Consider the following 14,185-nt stretch of genomic DNA (forward strand, 5'->3'; position numbering starts at 1 on the left):
CTCCTGCCCAGATTTTCCCAGCTGGTGCACGACTCAAATTAATGATTCTAATGATTTTTAGTGAGACTCACTCTGCAATTTATGTGTGTTATTGTAAACCCTGACAGTTTAGGATAAATCTATGTGGGTAGTATTGGATAAACACTGTATTCTCGTGTATCTTCCCAGAAACATAACGTTTTTGACCCAGAAAGCTGCACCAGTGAATGGATAAATGTGGATCACAGGATAAATATTTAGATATCTCTGGCTGATGGACGAGCCGAAGGCGTTCTCTTGGCTGGCCTTCCTCCCGTCTCCCATCCCTGGACACGGGAAACCAGTTAAAAAGACATTTCCAAACATCCACGTCCATTGCAAAATCTATTACGCTGACGTCAGTAAGCATTACATGTGAGCTGACTATGAAGACACTGTGCAGTCTCTGTAAAGCACTTTACACTAAAGCTTGTAGGTGTCAAATTTTCAATTGGTGGATTCCTCATTTAAGAGCCAAACTCCCACAGGCTGCAATCCACAGAGATCAGCAGTGATATTAAGCAGAGTTTTGACAAATGTGGATTTAAGATTTGACCATTTATAAGTTTAGAGTGGTGTACAAGGTGTTGGAAACAGAAATAAGCTACTTAAGTCAAATCACTGGATGGATATATAGTGCATTTGTTCTAATTTTTGCATTCATCTGTGGTTAACTTTGACGTGCAGGCTTGACAGTGCTGACCTTTGATGAAACAGATACTGGAAGGCCTGAAATGGAGGAAACTATTGCAGCTTATTGCAAGACTCCTGTCTCATAAATGTCTGTAAACCATTCCTCTTTTATGGAGCAGCTTATACTCCGACAGAGGAGCTTAAATAAAAGCGGATGGTGCAACTTCCTTCGTTTTGAACTCTCCCGCCCAACCAAAGGTCAACACAGGTCAAGACGACGTGCTTTCGGTCAACAGTACAAATTCACTTCACTCCCTTAAGCGAGTCCACCGATTGCAGTGAATGATAATGCTGCCAAATCTCACAGCCCTGCATGAAAAAATACACCTCTCATGCTCATGTACAGTAAATGGTGGCCAAAGTCCTGTAGCAGAGTTGAACCAGGCTCAACCTTTACTGCAACACATCATCCAACATGATTCCTGCTAGATTACACTGTAACATAAACACTGTATTTCTACTGTTGACCTCCCAATCATTGCAGTGAAAGAAAAAAATGTTGCTTCTTTGCAGAGTTGTAAAATCCTGTCTGCGAGTGTTATAAACGGCTGCGCAGTGTTTTGCCGAGTGCTAAACCTTCAGTTTTACTGATCTGTTCTCAAACTAAACTTCCTGGATCGTATTTTAGGTTTCATGCCTGAAGCAACGCACCCCCCCATCAACACAGCCCCTTGTGTTGTTTGAATGCAGGACCCCCTGAGTATCTTATGTGCTGCTGCATATTCCTAAATTCATTTAGTTTATCCAAGAATCAGTGTTTAGCATTTAGTTTAAATAATGATTGCAACCTCCTCACCCCACCCTTTTCCCACCTAGCATAAATGAGAAACTGCAGTGGCCATAAAACTCACAAAAAATGTGAAACTCCCTATTTAAAGCCAGTGTTTAGTTTAGTTTGTCCATTCTGGGCTACTGTACTAACATGGCAGCTCAACATGGTGGACTCTGTGGAAGAGGACCTGCGGGATTTGTAGATATAAAAAGGTTTATTCTAAAGTAATAAAAACATTCTTTTTATCTTATTTTTAGGTGATTATACACTAATTAAAACATTGTTATGAATATTATATTGCATTTCTGCCATATTCTGTAAGTAGAGCCCCCTAAATCTTTCAATTGGACCTTTATTGGGGGAACCATCAGCTCATTTTTACCCTCTGGACCAGTTTTTCCAGCCATGAAGTGTAGTAGTGACAACAGCTGTAGCAACAGGATTATTAGTAGGGGTAAGTGTAGTGGTAGTAGCTGTAGTTGTAGTAACAGTAACAATACTGTAATATACATGCCGTAGTGCCTCTGCTGTAAGTTGAAGTGTCTCTGTGTGTGAATGCAGCCTGTCTGGGCCTGTCAGTACTCAACACTGCAGCCCGAGCGGCACATTGATCGTCCTCTGATAGGCGGAGTGTTGCTCTTTAATGACCAATCATAAGAGCCATATGAGTGGAGGAGCGGCATATACTGTACGGCAACGTCGGCAACAACATGTGGGTGTTATGACAGAAACTGCAAGTGAGCCAAGAAACACTCTTCAGTCAAATGAAAGAGAAGACATTAACACACGATTTTTATTAGACACGACAGAGCTCTCGAATCCTGGACCAAAGCTTTAATACTCATGTGAGAGTCAAATCATTTTCATTGAATTGTTTGAACATTGTAGGTGATAATGCAGGATCTGAATGTAGGTTTACTTTTATTATATTTGTTTAATGTGTAAAGAGTATAAACATGTGACACTTGTGTAAATCTTCTGGCTGTAACTATTTAAATGTCTAAATTTACATTTTTAAAAAAGTATATTTTATGATCTCATATAGGATTTTTATTTTTGTTATTGTAAAAGTTTCATGACACCTTTAAGCAATATTATATTATATCTAAAATGGAGAATCTGTTTTTAAGCTCTACCTGGAGTTACTACATGATAGTGAGTAAAATAGAGTATTAGGTGTGTGTAAACATGTGACTTGGTAACGTTATACACTGCAAATATGTTTGGTTTAAACTTAATCAAACAGATGACTGCTAACTGTTTGGGAATTTTCCACTGTTTTGTTAAGAAGAGAAAAGGTCATATTAGATCTAACAATGATTTTTTTTATTTTTTAACCTTAAAATGTGATAATACATGTAATCTTTGTTTTAAAATGACTGACCAAAGCCAAACTTTTCTGTAAAAATATCCATTGAAAATGCACACTGTAATATGAGTGTGGGAACAATTACCTCTGACAACTTTTAGGAGACGTTGTGTCACTTTATGTCCATGTTTTCGGCGCAAAATCCCAGTAATGTGAGTATCAGCATGACTATATCTGCCTACAGGATGTGTGACGTCTCTGACTCTGGGCTATCTGACTACCTGAAGTGCGTACGAACACCGGCTATGACTGTTTTATCGACTGACAATGACGCGAGGTAAGTATTTTATGCACACAGAGATTTAATATGTTGTTGAAATAATAAAAAAACAATATTTGAATTACTGATAAACATTTGGAAACATCCTCAGTGTGGAGATGCAAAACACTGATTTCGTGTGACAGACTGTGTCGGTGGAGGTTAGATTAAGAGCCTGCGCTCATGTAAATGAAACATACATAAGTGTGATTTGTGTGCCACAGTTTGATCCAGGACGCTGTGCAGCCCCTCACATGCTTCCCTAAAACTGTGTCCTTGTAGTAAGTCAATCTAAAAAAACAAAATGAACAGAATCTAAGACGGATTAAACAAATCCAAATTTTAAAATCAATCATAATAACAATACGCACCCACATGTGCGCACAACTACTGTGCACAGGGTGATGACTCAGAGAGCAGCTGTGGTTAGCTGTTGTATCAACAAGCTACCAGATGGTGCAAATAATATATAAAAAAAAAACTGTGACACATGTTAATGTGGTTAAGAATGAAAGGCCATCTCATGCGTTTCCTATTACCACCATTCATTTAGTGTTGTTCCAGCTCCGGCAGCAGACATAATGTAGAAACACAACTTGTCCTGTAGACAACAGCATTTTTAGAAATGTTGGATTATTTACATCTTTGAGGTACTCCACTCAGTTTTTTTCCTTTTTCTGTTATTTTATTCTTATTTTAGAGGAAAATATTGTACTTTTCATTAATAGTTACTTCAGAGTAAGATTTAACAAACAAAATGCTTGACTACTTGAAAAGTGGATGTCTAAAATACATAAAGTAGTTATTAATTAGCTGCACCTCTCCAGCTTCAACTCTAAAATGCTGTTTACATTAGTCCAGTAGCATGATGTATAATAACTGACAAGGGTCGGTGTGGATAATTTGTACTTTAGATACTCTTACTTTTTGAAAGCAGAACTTTTCTTATGGTGTGGTACTTTTACTCGAGTAAAGAATAATTAGTATTTAAATTAGATATGGTAACAGTATAGATCAATCTTAATATAAACAGCTGTATTACTGTATTATTGTAGTACAAGTTAAAGTACAAGGTAAACATTACCAGCAGGTCAGGAAGTTTACTGATGGATTTGACATCCAGAGGGTGGACAAAATAACAGGAACGTCTTGTACAAGCAATAAAACATCCATGCAAAATTAATACAAGCTTTGTTAATGCTGTCATAAAAATGTATTTTCCACTTTTTGAGTGAACGTTTCAGGTTGCTTTGGTTTAAAATATGGACTGTCATGTGTTTATTATTTTCTGCTGCAGAATACCTTTGTTTTATTTTATTTTTTTAGTTTATGCTGATTTATTGTGGAGTTAATTTTTGATTATTATTATTTTATTATGTAAAAGTGGAAAAATATAAATAACGGGCTTCCCATCGCACCACCATAATGAAGTAATAGTAATTATTGCAATTACTGTAATTAATTAGGAGTGGATCTACAATTATCATCATCATTATTATTATTATTATTATTACAATTATTATCATCATCATTATACGTTGTATTATTCTCGCTGTCTTGTAACCCAGCCAGTAGTCTTGTTTACCTGCGGGACGCCTCTCTGTCTCGTCTTTATTTGCGTCCATCAGTCTTTGTCCTGCAGCACCTCAGGGCTTAGGGCTTATCTGGCTCTGTTTACCTCTCAATTAATCCCCATTAGTAAGAAGACATTGGGCATTAGGCTGCTGCTCCGGTGGACTATAACGTTGTTTTGTCCAAACCAGGGGATTAGCTGGTTAACAGCTCAGGCTGACAGATCTCAATCAGGGCCCAGAGACCGACTGTCTGGCACGGAAAGGAGCCGGAGAGGCGTATCGATCACGGGCGATAACAACAATGTCCATTAATGCTTGTTTGTTCCAGTGGGTCTTAATAAATTCGTTTAAATGTTATTTAATGTAGAAGAACAAAATGCGCGTAAAGTGGCCAGTAAATAGTGGAGAGTAAATAGTCAGGAAAATAAAAACTTGAACGCCATATCTGAAAATATTGCACCATGATGATTCACCGTTTGTGAGACAGTTTGTTCCAAAAGAATAATTTATCATAGTGACGAACTACTGACCTCCTGTCAGTCATCCGAGCAGCTCTGCTTTCCAGAAACCTGAATCTGAATCCTTATAAACGAGGTTCTGGAGGTTTCAGTGGGAGATGCTATAGTAAATGTGGCTCCTGTTGTCTCAGTCTTAGCTGCTGCCTCACATTAGGACATGAATGTGGGTGTAATTATACAAGAATGGGTTTGGGAAACAACTGTTCTCAGGCCGGAGGAACAATTACGCGCAGAGAAAAACAGCAATTGATGCTTTCTCCTCCATAATTTTCACAAAACTTCCATTATAATTTATGTTCTTAAGAATTATTCTAGCAAATAAGTTGTCAGTTTTTTGGCCCTTAAACGAGGAAACGAAAGTTTGGTGTGAAATTGCTCCCTGTGTGTAATCTTTTTTTTTAGCCCTCAATGGGTGCGTAATGGCTAATTAACTGTGCCAATTAGGCTTCAGAGCCATTCTAACCAAACACCACACCAAACTCTAGTTGGTCCTATGTCTATTTATCTATTATTATTTTACCAATATACAACAAAGGATTTCGTTCATAAAATGTCTGAGAATTGTGAAAAAATAATCATCACAACTTCCTGTAAGTCAAATCGATCTGTCAGTCAGCGTCTTTAAATATACTTTGTCTACAAAATACCAAATTTACAATAATATAAAAAGAGAGCGCAGCCAGTTTGCACAGTCTAGAAACTGGAATCAAAAGTTTGCTGGGCTTTTTTTTTTCTCCATTGATTTTCTGAGCGACTCAATGAATCGAGTAATTTGACCAAACAAAAACAAATTTTCATTTGCTTTGGGATCATTGCGCCTATTGAATAATTAAGTGACCTTTCCAATGAGATCATTTGCGCCTGATTCCAACCGGAGCAGAATATAATGCAATGTCCTTCTTCTGTGGTGCGTAATAAAGACATTTTTAGACAAACATCATGTGGAATCACTATAATATTCGAGTTTTTCTTGTGATATATGTTGAATTCCCTTCTAGACATTTATATAATCACCGTGGACGTTTTTCAATCCAGTATTAGGCTGTTACCTGTGAGAACAACGTCGATCTGAGCTGAAATAACACCCTTAAACTGAAATAATAGCCTACAGGACACGAACCTCGCTCCCTCCTCCTCATCGAGCTCCCCCTTAAAATTCTCCCGTCCATTTTCCTCATTGGGATAAATAGTGAAACTAGTAGCAATAATACCCCCTTCTTTCATACAAACGCCTCCCCGCTGCCATCACCTCCAGCCCGGCTGCCCCCGAAGCCTCACGGCTGGGGATCTCGGAGAGCTTTTCTCCGTGAACAAAAAAAGCCTCCTAAAGGGGAACAAAAGTGACCACATTTTTCCTCCGTGTCCCCTTCTCTGCGCAGAATAACCGGCTGCCTGTCCCTCAAATGGGAATATTAGGATGTCAATCTCACGGCCCCTGTGCGCTTTTGTCTTTGCTGAGTGCCCGGTTCTGCCTACCACACACCTTTTGTCCGACAATCCAATAAGAGCCATTATTCCAGCTCCCCGCCTCGGCTGCAGCTCGCTCTTCGGGGGCATTTTAGGTGCTTAATCGCGTCCTTTAAAGGACCTCAAATGGAGAATAACTTCCTCCTTTCACGTCGCCTGGCACCGGGACAAAGAGTTCCTGTGGCCTGGCCTCCTCCAGCAGCTCTCCCCTTAATATGTTTATGAGCAAAATTTGCCTCCGTACATTTATGGTCGCAGTGACCCTGCCTGGGAGCAATATCATTTGGATTCTTATTTGTTTTGATTATGCAGGAAATAATACAATTTCAGTTCGCTGACGATATTGTGTATATTTTTCCTTTGAAATAGTAATATGTCCATCTCTCTTTCTGCACACAGAAAGTTTCCACATCTTTTTGGTTGCCCAAATACAGAATCAAACGCACCTTTTCTCATTTCTCGGATTTATTTGAATAGATGTGAAATAGACTAAAACAATTCTCTGTTGAATCAAAAAAAAAAAAAAAAAAAAAGATTTGAAAGCAATTCAATCTCTCCATAGCTAAAATATACCATGTTAAAAACAAACATTAAAAAAAAAAAAAAAAAGAATCATATTTTTGAATTCCAATAAGGAGAAATGCGCAAACTTGTGCTTAATCCCCCCCTCTGTGCTTCACTCCTAACAGTGCCAAACTAGAACACCAACAATTCCTACTGGACCACATCACGAAATTTCACCCATGCTGTGACTGTTCCGATGCCACTCTGTGACACTGAGTCTTTACGCATACTGATCTCGGCTGTAATGCATTTAAGGAGCCGAAAATCTGAGTGAAATTTCATCTCATCTGGCAGGCGAACCCATCCATTATATAAGCAATACTGTTTTCTGGGGCGTTTTGACCAAGTTAACACACACTTCTAAAAGATTGTGAGTTGACCAAAATAAAAGAGCTCCATTAAAAAAAGAGACACTAGTTCTGTTCTGGTGAGGCTACCAGGCCCGGATCCCCTGAAGAGAGCCCTGGCAGGATGCGACTGCTGTCCCTTGGTGCGTTTGAGCCTGTGGGGTGCCGCCGAGGCCGCTCACGTTTCCCAAGTTCATGTTCATGAAGGCATTGGAGGTGTTGGACGGAGGCAGGGCAGGGATGCTGGTGTACGTGCAGCTGTAGTTGGTGTTGTAAGCAGGGCTGTTGTATGTATATGCTGGGTATCCGTTATAACCGTACGGGTTGGATCCATATGGAGCAGCAGTGGCGTAGCTCTGCGCACCGCCCAAACACGGCTTCCCATCTCGGACCAGCACCGGCACGGCGACGCGTCGGGGCGGAGGAGGGTGGTGTTGCCCCGCCGCCTCCAGAGACTTGTCCTGGCGTTGCCGTTTGCACTTGTAGCGGCGGTTCTGGAACCAGATTTTCACCTGGTTTGAGGTGAGTTTGAGGGTGGTCGCCAGGTGCTCCCGTTCAGGGGCAGACAGGTAGCGCTGCTGCTTGAAACGACGCTCCAACTCGAAGACCTGGGCCTGGGAGAAGAGCACCCTGGGTCTCCGCCGGCTCCTTTGCTTCTGCACCGGCCGCTCCGAGTCGCCCTGCCCGCCCTCTGATGCCTCCTCCCGGGACACCAAGCCACAGCTCTCTGGGCAGGTTGGAAAGTTACATAAAATATATTAATATCCCTGGAGTCTTATCACAAAATGTTACTCCCCTGAGTAAAAAAAAGAGAATTATGCCAATTCTTTTAGTCTACAACTTTTTAAAGTTGTGGTAGATTTTCAGCAGAAGCCACAGAACATTAAATCTCTGTTAACAAAAGAGACAACACGCAAACATTTGTTTGCTTTACAATTCCTGTAAAATTACAAAAGTTTTTAGTGAGTGCACCATAAATAAAAAGATGAGAAATTATTAAATAAGACACTGACATTTTAAGACACTGACATTTTAAAATAAATATCTGTTGTCTAAAATTCAAAGTTAACTAACTGTATTTTTAAGCAAATAGTTTAAATGTTAGTCACTTTTTGCCCTGAGCAGATTAAACCCTAGTTTTTTTTGTTACCTGTTTATATCTAATGAATAATTATGTGTACCATGTGCTGAAGATGTGTCTGGCTGTGACTGTTTATTAGCGCTACTTCACGGTGTCATTTCTTTTACAAGCCTCTTTAAACTAATTGTCGGTTTATGGTCCACACATCATAACAGTCTCCGCATAACAGGCGCCCAGCTGAACCACTAGAAAGTGTTTGACATTTCTAGACTTTACTGGATTCGTCTCAGGCCCCTGGCCGAGGTGATACTGACTTCCACCATTTGATAGCTCTTTATTGGGGATAATATCTGGTGTATGAAGCCGACAACAGGCCTGTGAGGAGTTTATAGATAATGTGTTTTCATTCTATTTTTCACTTTTGCACAACTTATATTTTGAGCTTATAAATATGTTTCACCTTTAAGGTCACCAAGTTATCAAATCATATTTAAAGTGGAAGAATCAGCTGTAAAAGACAAAACAAAACAAACAAAAACTGCAGGATTATTTAAATAATGGCACAAAATAGGGCACAAAACATATTTTTTCTTTTTCCCAGATGTGAAATCAACTTTTATGTGAATATTAATCTGTTACAAATGTACAAAAATGAACATTGTGCGTAACAGAGGGAACGTTTCTCTAACTGTGGTGTGACATTTGAAATTTGGTTGAGGTTACAAGCCATATTATCTTTGTGGCTAAACATGTAAATTATTTTGTAGCCACTAGAAATGAGTTCACCTTAAAAAAAAAAAAAAGCTGTTGGCATCTCTGATTAATGTTTTAGCACTTTGACATTTTCTCATAAAACATTATAATAGGATTAACTCTGATATTTATTGTTACACGTGTCCTTTGTTGCCTTTTGTCTGGCCTGTACAGTAGCAGCTTGTGTTTCAACTCACTGCTCTCCTGCTCGTCCAGCTCGGCGACTTCCAGCTTGGCTCCCTGCAGGCCGGGATGAACATACATGTCCGGGGACAGGCTGGTCTCCCCGCGGTCCTCCTCCCGCACCGCCAGCGCGCTTAGGTAAGCCAGGTTGTCCTCCCCGTCCGAATAGGAAGGACTGTCCCGGGCCCCGGCGAGCATGCAGGACGGCGGTGTTTGGAAATGCTGCTGGGGAGGAGACCCGGTCAACTGCTGAGTGTGGGACCGGTGCTGGAGCTCCAAGGACCCGGACTGCTGTTGCTGCTGCTGCTGCTGCTGCTGCTCCAGCTTGAGGATATCCTTGACAGAAAACGGCGTGGAGGTGAGCGGGCTCTGCAGCATCATGTCATCCAGCTCCTGCTCTACAGCACCGAGGAAATGAAGCCCGCCGAGTAACATGCACACCCTTTCTCCTTTTACACTCTATTTCTAACAAATAATTGAGCTTAATAGCCCCTTCTTTGGTAATTGGAGGTGCGTTAAGCCTCGGGAATCCCTCATCGCCGTAAATCGCACGAAAACATTGGTATTAGTCCGGGTTTTGTCCATGCAGGTCTCCTCTCTGACAGATATAATGTCGGGCTTTGTAAGTTGAGTTTGGACCGGGGCGAAGGAGCGCCTCTGCCTCCTCTGATGTCAGGGGGAGGGGTGTGTGAAATGGAAAGTCCGTGTGGCCTGGAAGGGAGGCATTTGGGAGAGAGAGAGAGAGTCAGAGAAGAGGGAAGGTGGGGCATACGTGACGTATGTTCACCTACTGGTTTTGTTGTTAGACTTGTATGAATATGGTGGACAGAATTGTAAAATCCACTCTCTGTACTCGCTTAGTTTGCCCCAACAGCTTTTGTACGCACAGGTTTAGTTACAGAAAGCACAGTATAAACACTGTTCTGTGTCTGCAGATATGGGACATATACTTTTACCTTGCTTTGCTATATTTTTGAACATGTTATTTGACGTTTTCATCACCCTACAGTCGATCAGTGCATTGTGCTCCTTGTGTTGGTTCGTGCGTTAATCTGTGCGCTCTTTGGAGAGGCGCACCACGCGGCCCTCTCTCTAAAAGGACGGTGGCACGTCAAGGTCAGCGGTCAGGTCAAGGGATTATAGAGTCAGTGGGAAGTAGTTTAACTTCACCCAGTGATTCAATGACAGACAGATCAGAAAACAGAAAAGACAGAAAAACCCCGCAGTGATGCCTGACTCACCCTTCCCCGTCTTTCAGTTGAAGGGTTTAAGTGCCTTAAAGTGGTAGAAATGAATTAAAAATACAGCAAATGGTGACAGGTTCAGTTTCAACATGGACTCCAAAGAGCTCACAATAACCAAACCCCAGATCTGAAAGATTCACTTGTATTTTTTAGACGGATATCAGTTTGCTGTGCTAAAGGACATATTGTGTTGAAACTCATAATTTTAAAGGAGATGCCAAAGTTTCCAAAGACACCAAATGTGTCAGACTGTCCAACATGGGAACGTGTATAAAACAGAACAGAAAATATACAGTATGCAAGTTCCCATTTTATGTAACAGCAGAGGCATTAAACGTCTGCCTGGGCTTTGCATATTTCATTCTTCACACAGTCAGAAGATAATAAAAACTCTTATGAAGCTCCAGTAAACAAACCAAACGTGGATGGCTGCAGCTCTGCCATCCAGCAGCAGCCGGTCTCTCTCGTTGTCTCTCCGTCCTCTTTATCGCGGGTGTTGTATTAATAACCGCCCTGGGTCGATAAGCAGGGCCCCCCGGGGCAATTAAGATTCCTCTAGGAAAACTAACTGACGTTTTTAGCCGGGCTTAATCTACTCCTATCAGCTCCCCTTTCCGTTTTCCAGCGGGACCCCTCGCCTCTGTCACCCCTGCTCCTCCTGCGGCTTTAAACAAACAGCCTGTAATATTATAAAAACAGTAAGATGTTAGAAAATCTATTCAAAACATGGAGACAACATTTACATTTCACATACATTCATTCTACATCCTGTGTGGTTAAAAGTTTAATGAGCCACTTTAATTCATTTTACAGGGACATGCAATTCATGTATTGAATATTACAGTTATGACAAACGTGCTACATAAACTATTACTATTGTCAGGACCTTTTCAGACAAACATCAATTACTGGAGACAACCGAACTCAGTAAAACTTTCCAATGATTTTAAAAGGTTCATTTTTAAAAGATGCAAAGTATCATTAAAATGCTGGATCACATAATCTCATTGCATTATTATCTAAATTAATCCTACAATACCTCCATTTGAATGTATATCTTTTAGTTGAAAAAAAAAGTCAACCTTTAAAATAGGCAACTCTCTCCTATCAAATGTGTAATGTTGTATAAAAGGGAATCAAACTGTTTCAATTTGGAGTTTTAATTATTGTTCATTCTTTAAATGGATGCTGTTTTTGAGGTTTTGCCACACTCACACACTCTGAAGAAAAAAAAAGTTTTTGGCATAAATTCTTTGATGAAAAACTGTCAAATATAAAGATAGTGAAGATGACAGCAATGACCTTAAAACCTTGCTTCACTCTCATATACTCCACATACTTTCTTATACTTCATAGTCATAGGTATGTCTCCCTAAAAGCGTTGGTAAATTCTGCTGGTTTCTGTGAAACTGACTTCTTGTCTAGAAAGACGTTTGTACAAAAAATAGATTTCAGAAAAGTTTCATAATACCGTTCCTTAAAACATACTGACCTCATATACTTAATCACCCTGAAAGAATCTTTTATAATTAAGTTTGCAGTTTTTTTAAGTAGGATCAATTGTTGGACATCTTTAGCATGCATCATTGACTTTGAGTCAAATAAGACACACAGTTATTTTTATGTACAGAGTTCATGGGGAATCAATCAGCATCAAACAGTACTGTGGCTGCTGGATTGAAAGGTAGATGTCGGAAATCCTATCAGCATTGTGAGAGCAGCATAATAGCTATAGCACTGGCAACACATCCTCATAGTCATATCATGTCAGTTTGGACTGTTTAATGGCATGAAGAGGAGTTTATGTTCTGCTGTGTCACACACAAACTCCATTTCAGTTCCTCTGTTGTCCCTTGTTTGTATATTTTAATTATTCCTGTTTATCATATTGCAATAGTGTTCAATCTGACCCTTAATCCCTCAACTTTGTTTACACACTGGCAAAATGTCTAGATCTTACTGCCAAAATATGTTTGAATAAATAACAAGTTTGGAATTTAATGGGACAATACCAATATTTGAGAAGAACATTTTGGATGACAAAAAATAAACAAATAAATCACAAAATCAGTGACTGACTGGGCAGAAGTGACAACGTTTAGTTTTTTTTTCTCTGGTAGCATAATATCATAATTCTGATCAGTTGTGAGTCAACTGTTTGTGTGCATGTCTTCTTACTGTAAACTTAAATGTATTTCAGAGTCGTGGGCTGGGTGTCCACTCCACTGTCTAACCCAGCAGGTAGTAAATATCCTGATGTGCATCTCTATCTATGGAAGCTGAATACAGACAGATATATGTGTTGCTGTCCTTGTAGACTCCCTGGCGACTCTCTCCAATTCACGCTATATCATCATCAGTGCGTCCTCGTAAAAAAGTGCCAAACAAGGCAGGATAGTGTTTAGACTGGCACACAGCTGCCTCCATTTACTTTAAATAAGCATTAAATCCAATGACGCCAGGCTGAGCGCTGTGTTTTCTGTGTGTCACATAGGCCAAAACTCTACAGCAGCTTTTTTTTTGGAAAGAAATTAAAACTGTTTTAGTTCAAGGACTTAACTGGTTGGATGGTTATTCTAGGATGAGTTTTCTAAACTGGGGGTTCAGGTGAGTCCTCATATATTTTGTCACATAAGACACTGAAAGAAAAGAAAGAAAACCCTGACCAACTCAACTTTACCTGAAATCATTTCACCAAACTGTAAACTAAATCATAATAATGCAGAACTGTCAGATGAAGTCTGAAGTAATGTCACTGTTCATCCACCACAGAAAACCAAACATTTCCTTCACAGCATGTTAACAGCTGAGCCTGTATGGGAGTTCAAGAGGGACAAATTCACTAGAGTGCAATTCATATTTGCCTTGATCTGAAAACTTTCAAGTACCCCTTAAAAGAAGCTGAAAACCTTAAAGGGAAACTTTTACTATGTTTTTGTGACAATATGACTAATGGAGACAACAATCTTCTAAACTTGTCCATGCACTGCAAGAGAATGCTGCAGCTGGCACCTACAAAACAGGCTGCAAAGTGTAATCTGTAGGGTAGTAATGGATCGAGACAGCAGTACCAGAAATTTGCATGTTCTTTACCATAAAATTACTATATTTTAGAGTTTGGTGGGTTTGAAATTAAGAGTAATATTATTGCTGTTTAACAAAAACCTCTAGCTCTGTATGATCCTTTCTATAATACTGCCAAATACAACAATTTGAGCTCAGTGGTGAAAACAAGCACTTTCACAATAATGTACATGGACAATGTACAATTGCCCAGGACACATTGCACTCCCTTTTGCAGGTCCTGGCTGCAGTGCTCTCACTCCAATACTGGACCAGTCCC

The 14,185-nt window shown here is 40.0% G+C and overlaps 2 protein-coding genes across 9 annotated transcripts in view; both read right to left on the reverse strand.

Annotated features, from left to right (window-relative positions):
• LOC104939516 (B-cell receptor CD22) overlaps positions 1-14,185 on the reverse strand; it is a 509,789-nt gene that overhangs the window by 197,239 nt on the left and 298,365 nt on the right. The gene's annotated exons all lie outside the window — the stretch shown is intronic.
• LOC104930033 (homeobox protein Nkx-2.5) lies at positions 7,001-10,501 on the reverse strand. The gene is made up of 2 exons (XM_010744701.3): positions 9,613-10,501; positions 7,001-8,308 (listed from the first exon to the last, which is right to left on the reverse strand). Exons 1-2 carry the CDS (start codon positions 10,031-10,033, stop codon positions 7,668-7,670), a joined length of 1,062 nt encoding a protein of 353 aa, XP_010743003.2. The 5' UTR covers positions 10,034-10,501; the 3' UTR covers positions 7,001-7,667.

The sequence above is a fragment of the Larimichthys crocea genome, chromosome X (genome assembly GCF_000972845.2).
Source record: "Larimichthys crocea isolate SSNF chromosome X, L_crocea_2.0, whole genome shotgun sequence".
Classification (NCBI taxonomy): Eukaryota; Metazoa; Chordata; class Actinopteri; family Sciaenidae; genus Larimichthys; species Larimichthys crocea.

What these genes read in the sequence shown, in the direction of transcription:
- LOC104930033 (XM_010744701.3), bottom strand. Translation starts at nt 10,033, where the DNA reads ATGTTACTCGGCGGGCTTCATTTCCTCGGTGCTGTAGAGCAGGAGCTG. An exon ending in GCTGGACGAGCAGGAGAGCA is followed by an intron (nt 8,309 to 9,612) that starts GTGAGTTGAAAC and finishes CAACCTGCCCAG; the next exon opens with AGAGCTGTGGCTTGGTGTCC.